This window comes from Galeopterus variegatus, unplaced genomic scaffold (assembly GCF_000696425.1).
Source record: "Galeopterus variegatus unplaced genomic scaffold, G_variegatus-3.0.2 Scaffold5216, whole genome shotgun sequence".
NCBI lineage: Eukaryota > Metazoa > Chordata > Mammalia > Dermoptera > Cynocephalidae > Galeopterus > Galeopterus variegatus.
Window position 1 is genome coordinate 41,511 of NW_007731327.1, and position 9,836 is coordinate 51,346.

General features: G+C 44.6%; 1 protein-coding gene across 1 annotated transcript in view; it reads right to left on the reverse strand.

Annotated features, from left to right (window-relative positions):
• The window catches only part of FAM135B (family with sequence similarity 135, member B), a gene marked incomplete at its 5' end in the record, with an annotated part of 120,917 nt that overhangs the window by 7,769 nt on the left and 103,312 nt on the right, over nucleotides 1-9,836 (reverse strand). Inside the window, 4 exons of the mRNA XM_008589109.1 lie at nucleotides 1,414-1,524; nucleotides 3,819-3,970; nucleotides 5,477-5,574; nucleotides 8,497-8,588. Coding sequence (XP_008587331.1) covers nucleotides 1,414-1,524; nucleotides 3,819-3,970; nucleotides 5,477-5,574; nucleotides 8,497-8,588 — 453 coding nt within the window. The remainder of the gene's footprint in view (nucleotides 1-1,413; nucleotides 1,525-3,818; nucleotides 3,971-5,476; nucleotides 5,575-8,496; nucleotides 8,589-9,836) is intronic.

The following is a 9,836-nucleotide window of genomic DNA, read 5'->3' on the forward strand; positions in this document are numbered from 1 at the left end:
GGAGTGGGCATCGCGGGTGCCTGTGGGAGGCCGAGAAAAGGACTCGCTGCCCGGGGCTTTTGCATGTCAGAGGGCAGATGAAGTCCTTGTTCTCATCTGACACAGAAGTGAAGGAGACACATAGCGAGCCACCCTCGACAGTGAGAGACTGGCGGCAGGTATGTGACAAAGAGGCTTTTGGGGCTAGGAACGCTCAGGAGTCCAGGCGGAAGTAAATCCGAGTGCTCCGCTCCTCCTCTCTACCCAATGGCTCTCTTAATATCAAGGAGCTTTAGCCCTTATCACGTCACCTGCTTTAGGAAACAGGCTCCAAACCCACCTCCCTGCCTCCAGTCCCGCCTTCCTGCAATCCATCCCCGACGACGCAGACAGAGGGGTCTTCCAATTAAACATCCCAGCACATTCCCTAGGCCTCAGAGCCCACCGTGGATCCCCAGGGCACTTTGTGTGACACCAGGCCACCTGTCTGGCCTGAGCACTCCTCCTGATGCTGCTGAGCAGGTGGCAGTTGACGGCTCTCAGTCGAGGGTCCCATCAGGGGGTGCTCTCCACTGAAGTGGGTCCCCTCATCCAAGATTATACCTCAAGATCACACAGTGGGGGGCAGCCTGAGGCAATGGCTAGCTCATGAGGGGTGCCAAGAGGGAAAGGATATAAGGCCAGCCTCTTGCCTCCCTCCCATTCCTACAGGGATAACTCTGAGAGTTCAATTTAACACATGGAGACACAAAGTGAGTAAGAGGCTTGCCCAAGGCTATGCATCAGCCTGGGGCTACACCAGACTCACATTCATGAGATGCACAGGTATCAACAGAGTCAGTGTTCACAGAATGAGGAAAGATCCTGACCCCAGGGACAGACCCTGGGCCAGGCCGGCTTGCTTGGCAGGACTGAGCAGGCCAATCTGTCAGTCGCTCTACTTCCTTACTGGACATGGCGGTCACACAGCCATGACAGCGGCTGCCCTCTGTGGTCCTACTCAGGCAGCAGCAGGGTCTTATATACCTCTGTGCACTTCCTCAGGACTGGCTAAGAATGACGCCTGTGTCCCACCGCACAGTCAACATAAATGGACAATGTCACGTGGGCCATTTGTGTAGGTGGATCTGTACCTGGGTGAAGTTGGCACACAGATCTAGGGCCTACGCAGTTAGACCCTGGAAAGACTGGTGGAAAGCAGAAGCTACTGTTTCTGTGTTTCAAGATGACCCTGCACGCATCTTGGCTCTCATCTCTCACACACCATGTGAGTTCTCAGGTGTCTGATGTCCTACCGATAAGTGGAAGTGGTTTTGCATGGTGGAACTCCTGCTGATACCTTTCTAGGAGTAGATCAACATGGGATAAAGCTAATTTGTGTCTCAAGAGTTGGATCTAGAGCTCAAACTCAAGACTGTGAAGGGAACCACCCACCTGTTTTTTGGCTTAGTTGGTAGAGAAAACATTTGCGCAAATCAGCATTATCCCTGAAGGTTAGCTGCAAAAGGGACCCTGATTTCTTCAATTTCTGCATGAGCCACAAGCCTAAGAGGACAAAAACAAAACAAAACAAAACAAAAAATATAAACAAAACACAGCGAAAAGAGTTGGTGTGGGATTGCGGAGAGATTAACATTAAATTGTTAATTTCAGCTAACATAAAAATAAGAAAGCAGCATTAAGCAACTACTTGGAAAGGCAGAGGTGAATTTGTATTCTTATGAACTGGTGGCAGGGATATAAAATTTTCCTGGAAAATGATATGAAAACAGGCTTTCAGGGACATGAGAGTATCCAAACCTTTCAATGTATTCAATCTCCTTCAGAAAAAGAAGCCTAAGAAAACAATCCTCAATATGAAAAAAATATATAAGAAAGGTCCTTCCAGATACATTGAGGATACAGACAAACTAGAATAAACATTTTATTTCAGAATCCATCTATTCAGTCATGCTTAGGCAGACATAAACACTGATGAGTGTACATATAATATCATAACAACAAACATGAATTTGATATAAAACACAAGGAAATAAACAAGATACTGTGTGTGTATCACAATGACTTCTATGCAAATGTGTATTTGTGAAAAGATAAGTAAAATAAACGATACAAAATTACTCTAGATATGTTAGATTGGTAATGACTTTTTTTGTTAACTTTTTGTAATATTACAAGATTATAACTGTGGGGGGAAATGTGGTTTAAATTATTTATTTCTGTCCAAAGATGGGTTCCTCGGTTTGTGAGGAGAGTTGGCAGAGGAAAGAGCTTCCACTTGTTACGTATCAATGTGTCAAATAACTCACATTCACAAGGAATGCCCTTTAGATAACTTAAAAGCAAACAAAGTAATCTGCCCCCCATCATGCAAGGAAATAATCGGAGTGCAGGAGAAGTATCAAAGGACAATGGCAGAGGGCTGGACGGTTGGCAGAAAGTGGTGAGCTTATCAGGGGTGACCCTAATGCTACATAATGGATCTGGACAACCAGGGACTACTGAACCGTTTGTTGGAAATATGATTTAATAAACTATTTATTATTATATAAGACCCTATGACCTTCTTGGGCTTCCATACACCAAATCATGTTATTTCCTCAGTTAAAACTGCATTAGGAGTCTATCTGTCGTACAAAGTATGCCCAACATCTTGTCATGTCACGTGAGGCCTGTCATTGCCTGGCTCTTGCTGCAAGCTTCATCATCATCCCCTGCCTCTCCAGGGCATGCTGTGCTTCTGTCACAAAGACCCGCCTGCAGCTTGCTGATTACACCATGCATCTGTGTTGCTGCATAAACCATTTCTTCTAAACAGAAAACTCTTTCTACCATTTGCTGTCTTGGAAATTCTGCTCATGTTCCAAATCTTTACCCTCTATGATATCCCTCCCTTAAAGCCCAGATAAAATTGTGAGTGCCTCAAAGCTGGAGCAAGCAAGCAGTGTAGAGTTCAGCTATGTTTGACCTTCTGTAGGTGTTAGTTAACTTCTTCCTTCCTTCTCCTGTTTTATCCTCAACAATTCTGTGATACACATGCATATACACACATCCACACATCATATGTGTGTGTGTGTGTGTGTGTGTGTGTGTGTGTGTGTGTAGTCATGCATCACTTAATGGTGGGGATATGTTGTGAGAGATGCACTGTTAGGTGATTTTCTCACTGTGCAAACATCATAGAGGCACTTGCACAAACCTGCATGGTATAGCCTGCTGCACGCCCAGGCTGTACGGTATATATAGCCTATGCTCCAACCACCATTGTACACGCAGCCCACTGCTGACTGAAACGGCATTATGCAGTGCACACACACACACACACACACATATATCATATACATGTTTATACACATACATATATAAACACATACATGTATACACACACATATGCAAACACACACATACACACATGATCTCCATTTTACAAGTAAGGAAATTCAGTAGCACAGAGATTAAATGTCTTGGGCACAGTGTTCCCTAAACATCTGGGTCAGAATCTGACCCCACACCTGTCAGGGAAGTGACCTCTTTCGGAGTCCATGTTCTCTCCATAGCAACTCTGCTCTGTCATCTTTTCCAGTCAGCATCCCAGGGACATCCCTGTTTTGTTCACAGAGTTTGGAGGCAGAAAAGATCCTGGAATATTTCTAGACTCACCTCATTCAGCTCATAAACAAAAAGGTCACATTTCTAAGCACCCAGGTCTCTTGCCACCTCCCATGCTTTGAAGAGGCTCTAAAGTTACAGGGTTCATCAAGAAGAACTTCTGCTCTGGTTTCATGTCCCCGATGCTCTGAATGAGTTTTAAGAAATGACAAGGCTGGGAAACATCTTACCTGTACTAACCAGGGTACTGTTGTTGTACAGGGTCCCCAGGTGAGGCCCAGACAGTGACAGGAACGTGTGGAGCTTGTTGAGGTAATACCGGAAGCGGGGTCGCGTGAGGACCGATCGGATGATAATGTTGCCCAGAGAATGGCCAATGAAGCTGTTCAGAGACAGAAATGGTGCGTGTGAGTGTGACAGCGCAGGCTGGCTGCAAGGGGACTGCTGTGCTGGACACACTGGCAGGACAGTGCCCTGCCCCTCCCACTACATTCAGAGCAACGGGCAAAAAGAACGGGGCTACTAATGCATCTTCAGCAGGTTTCCAAACTCAGGACACGTTAAACCTGAAGAGAAGCTTTGTGTCTAGTGTGGTCAGTGGAAAAGTGTGGGCGTTTTGCCTTGCATTATTAGAGCAGCCCCCTCCCCCATCTGGTCTCCACCCCTTCTCTCAGTCCACCTCCGGGGGAAAGGAGGGTCTTTCTGGAATATATATCCGAGCATAGAACTCTCCTGGTCATTCACATAATAACGTCTCAACCCTTAGCCTGGCTTATGAGGCCACTCACAACCTGACTCTGACCACCTCTCCAATTTTATTCAATCCTTCATTCACCCACTATGTATTTACTGTGCAGATTAGTGCAATAAATGCCCACATTGTTTGACTCCCTCCTACATGCTCTGCTCCAGCCACACTGCTACAGATCCATGAATTCAACACATCATTATTTTCAAATTAAATAATTATATATTCAAACCCTATTATATGAGGTATACCTCCAACTTCTTGTGATTAGTGTAAAACCAGCAAAGAAAGGAAATGAATGTGAATCTACAAAATCACATTGCCTACTTTGTGATTTTGTAATTTTATCAACCCTCTATAGGCCTCAGAATCTTCATTTGTGGAATAAAGAAGTGATATTTTATCTCTAGACTAAATGGAATAATACATATGGAGAGCTTAGCACTATGTCTACATATGTGAATCCTCAGAAAACTAGAAGCTAACTACTATCACCTTAGTCATTTAAAGATTTAGACCAAGTTATTTGTTACAGTGTGAGGACAAAATTAGCACTGACTAAACCCTCTTATTGGACAGACAACTCATTCAACTTTTTAACACATTCTCCCAGTCCCAGTCCGTTAATAGATCAGGAGACAGGGGTTTAGAGATATAGAAACCTTGCAAAAGGTTACACACGTGGTATGTGGTAGAGTCAGGAGTCAAACTTGCAACTGTTAAAACAGGAATTCAAACCTAAGAATTTTTGTCTTAAGTCCAATACTCTTTACTGAGCTACAAAATGTTTATTCTCCCCGCCACACACTATGACAGATGTGAATGTGTCAACCAACCCCAGTACTATAAATAAAAGTAATCTATTCTAGTATAAGTCACAAGTTAACTTAGCCCAGTGGTATACAGAAAGCATCACTCAAAAATGTCACCTCTAGGAAAAATGCATTTTATTCTGTTATAGTTACTAAGATACACTTTTTGTCCTATCATCAAATGATGGTTAACCTTTACCTGTACTCACTCCTTTTAACCTTAAATAGTCCAACCTTTAAAAGGCTAGTTAAGTAAACTTTTTTAAAAAAGAAGAAAAATAAGTCACCCGTCTTCCCCCAGCATTAACTACCTGTGGCTTCCTTTTACCTAATTCGGGATATGGAGAGGTTGTAGAGCTGAATGTGTTGAATGATTTCATCCAGTAACCGATCCGTCATGGTATCAAAATCTGCAAATGTGTCTGTCTGGAAAAAGACAGAGGAAAGGGTGTTGGGTGGGGGCATGGCTAAGGCCAGCTCTGTGCACCTGCCCATGCCCTTCCACTGAACATCATTGTGCATTCCAGGAGTGTGCCTAAACCCAATGTTAGGGTTCCAGAGTGAGATGTGACTTCAGGACAAAGGGCCCACAGATCGGGGTCTTTATGAAGAAACTCAGAGATGCTGAAGAATCCTCAGTTACGAGGGTGACTGAAAACTAAAGGGAGAGGTGGGCGAGGTGGAGAAGAGAAGCAGGCATGTGGCATGTGCACACGGCACCTGCTGCCACTTCACGTGCCCCATCTGTCACAGGTGCCCACTGGTACTGCTGCCTCATCAAAGAGAGGGAAACAGGCTCTGAAAAGGGAGGTCACTCACTTCCTCGAATGAGCCAGGATTCACACCAAGACATGCTTGACTCCAAAGCCCCTTCCCTTTATGGGGTGGCTACAAGGCCACGTCTAGAGGGCTGACATCAGAAGGATCCCAAAGCCATGTGTGTCTTAGGAAGGATGGTCAGGGGACACAGGAGTATAAAAGCAAGATGAGAAATGTCATACATGTCTGAATATTTGAAGGACAGGCATAGGGAAGACAGATTGGTTTATGTAACCCCAAAGACTAACTTTTGAGAACATGGATGCCAGAGGGAAGCAGATTTGGGGTCAACATCCAAAGAAGGAACAAAGCTCCCCCTAAGTGGAGCTGTCCTACAGTCTCATGGGCTGCCTGGAGCTGTGTTGAGCTCAAGGCTAGAAAAGGAGAGGTTTCATGAACATCCCTAAGGGTGGGGAAGAAGGGAGCACATGTGGGGGAAAAGGGGTGGTAAAGAGAAGAACTTTAGGGCCCACTGCCACCTGCCATTCAATGAGACTCGAGGCACAAGAGGGATGAGGCACACTGGTAAGTCTCTTTGACTTTGGGGAATAAGAAAGACCATGTGTGCAGTTCTCCTGCCTATGGGGTCTGTGCACTGACTCTTCTGCTGCCCCAATCTGAACCTAAGTCCTTATCTCTTAAAGGGGGATAATGTAGCCCCTGCTTTAGTGCCATTTAGAAGATTAAGGAAAACATATGAACACTCCTCAAACATATGCTGCTATCATCATTACCCTCAAGCCTGTCCAAGCCTGTATCCTCATCTGTAAGTTGTTAATTTTACATATGAGTTATTAAATAAATGGTTATAATTATGAGGTTGACCATGATGAGAAATTCTCTGGAAATCAGAGTAAGTTGAAGAGCAATGTCAGAACTCCCCAACCAGGGTGTTTAAAAAGGAATATAGTACTTGCTTATGTGATTTACAACTTTCAAGAAGTAGTGGCCATGTACTGTGGAACACAAGCAGTACTGAGCGGCCAGCCCCTCCAGTTGAGTGACTTGTATAAAGACCCAGCTCTAAAGTCCCTGTCGTGTCCAGGCAGAAGCCAGCTGATATGGGCTGTATCAGAAAGTGGCCAGGGCCGGCCCCGTGGCGCACTCGGGAGAGTGCAGCGCTGGGAGCGCAGCGTCGCTCCCGCCTCGGGTTTGGATCCTATATAGGCCGGTGCGCTCACTGGCTGAGCGCGGTGCGGGCATCACCAAGCCAAGGGTTGCGATCCCCTTACCAGTAACGAAAAAGACAAAAAGAAAAAAAAAAAGAAAGTGGCCAAATGTAACCACTGGAAGCCTTGTTTCCTGACTAAACTCTATGGGCATCACCAAGCCAAGGGTTGCGATCCCCTTACCAGTAACGAAAAAGACAAAAAGAAAAAAAAAAAAAGAAAGTGGCCAAATGTAACCACTGGAAGCCTTGTTTCCTGACTAAACTCTAGCTAACAAGACTCATCTTCCCTGAAAAGAAAATCTCACTAGCACAAATCACAGACACATAGGTCAGCTAGTGCTGGTCACTCACTTCCCAGCTCCCTCCTCTAAATGCCCTGCTCATCCTCTCCTAGGACTGGATCACATTTGGCCATGGATTAAAATTGAGTGTGCACATGCACTATCTTCCTGGAGATTATGCATGGCGTCTTCCTCTCCATTTCAGACTGATAACAGAACGCTGCGTAACTCCCAGAGCCTCCTCTCCCTCTTTTGTAAGGAGATGGTGGTACCAACAGGCAATGGAACTGCTGTGAATATGAAATGGGGACACAGGTGGGGAGTACTCAGCCCATGATAGATGCTCCAGAATGATTCTTTTCCCTCTTCCTCACATCATATCTCTTTGCACTGCGTGATGCATGGTTTTGTACATAGCAAATGCCAAAGAAAAGACAATAGAATTGAACACTAACACTTAAGAAATAAGACATCAACTTCCAGTTTTTCTGGCTGATTATTCTCTGTATAACTCCCATTTTCAATGGTAATGTGGCACTTTGATTATTAAAAAAAGGTCTATGCCTCAAAGGATACTTAGAGACATACAACTAATCAACCATGACACTCCACCCAGCCTCATCTCTTGGTCTCGGAGTGTCTGAAGTCTCACATACTTTGACGCCTCACTGGGGCCCCAGGATCCACCTACCTTGGAACACCAAAGACTCCACAGGTCACCCTGACTGTAAAGTTCCACTGGTTACATAGATACAGTGGTATTCCCCCTATCCCTCAGAGGTATACCAGATTAATATCCCAAATTATCCCAAATAATTTAAGCTCCACGTTGTCACCCACCCTAATGCCCTGTGAGGTCAAAAGGCTCCAGTCAACTAAATCATATGTTCTCATTTCCTTCTCTTTCCTCACCCTCCTGAAATAAAACAGTAAGTCTTTTCTCTGCAAACAATGCACCTGTTCTTCTGCAGGGTCCCCTGCTATCTGTGTGTGTCCATAAATGATCACGGTGCCATTAGGGGGCTTGTGGAAGGTGTGCCGAGGGTTCTTCCAGCTCTGATGCGTTTGCTGTCATACCTGATTCTTTTCAGACATGAGGAAGTCCAGTTTTCCTCCAGGAAGGCCCAGTTCTATGAAAGTCTTTACCAGCCGGAGGTCTGCACTGTTCCCTAAAAATGACAGATAGGCCCCACCCCAGTCCCATATTTAATCATACAAAAGGTAACACACAAGGGATTTTTTTTCTCCCTCTTCCTTCATTCCCACTGGATTCCTCCCCGCTGCCTTTATTGCTGTTGGTGGTGTTAAGCAGATAATAAAAACAACTCAAACAAGCCCAACCCTTGCTGCCCCATCCCCCATACACACAGAGTCTAGTCCTTTCTAGTGGTCCTACCTCAGTGGAGTTATTCCCTGATCTATTAGCATGTGGCTTGTGCACACTCATATGCAGGAGTAGTTAAAGCCACACTACGCCATCTTTCACAGCAAATTTTCTGTTTCCAGGACATTCTGCAAGCGGTGCCACCAATGTCTGGATGTGGCCCAATGTGACACCTACAAGCCCCCTCTTAAATGACTTGCTTAATACAAAGACTACCTAGTTCTGCCATTTATAGGTAATCAGCAAGCCACCAAATAGGACAACCATGGCCTAATTATATCAATAAAATGTGAATCTCCCTTGGGAACAGGAGCAAAGAAAGAGCAAGTTCAGAGGACACTCAGTAGTGACCACTGGCGCAGGAGAAGTAAATGTTAGGAATTAGAGGCTGCTGCTAACAGCACAGGCACAAAGAACACAGGGACTGCATTCCTGAAATAAAAATCATCTGGAAAAAATGGATTTGAAGTAGCAGAATAAGATTCATATTCAAGTGTTTTCAGGCATAAATTCCATGCAGTTCACAGAAGTTCAATTTTGTCTTAATGGATTTTTGGCCTATTAGTCAAATGGATCCCTGTAGAGTTGAAAATTAGAAGCTGCTTTTGTTACCGTGTACATATATTCCACAGGTCATAGTTTCAAAGTAGTTTGTAAACTGTAAGTGAACATACAACTAATTGGATATTATTCTTTATAAAACTCCCCAAAAATTCAAAGGAGGGTGAATCGCGTGTAAGGAGGATTTTTATAAAGCCCTACCAAAATGTGTTAGCACAGTTTTATTTCTCAATTGGTAGTGAGTATCCTGGACAAGAAGGAAAGAGCAAGACACCTCTTTAATTCTTTTGGAGAGGAAGGTGGGAGTCTCTACCCCAGGGTAAAGGCAGCCTCATTGCAGTTCAGCCTGGGCTGTGTGGGTGGAAATTCAGCTCCCACCAAAAGGGGTAAAACATTCTGTGAATGGGAAACAAATATGCCTTGAGATAGAGATTACAAACCAGTGGTCTGCAGATATCTTCCATTTGCCTCT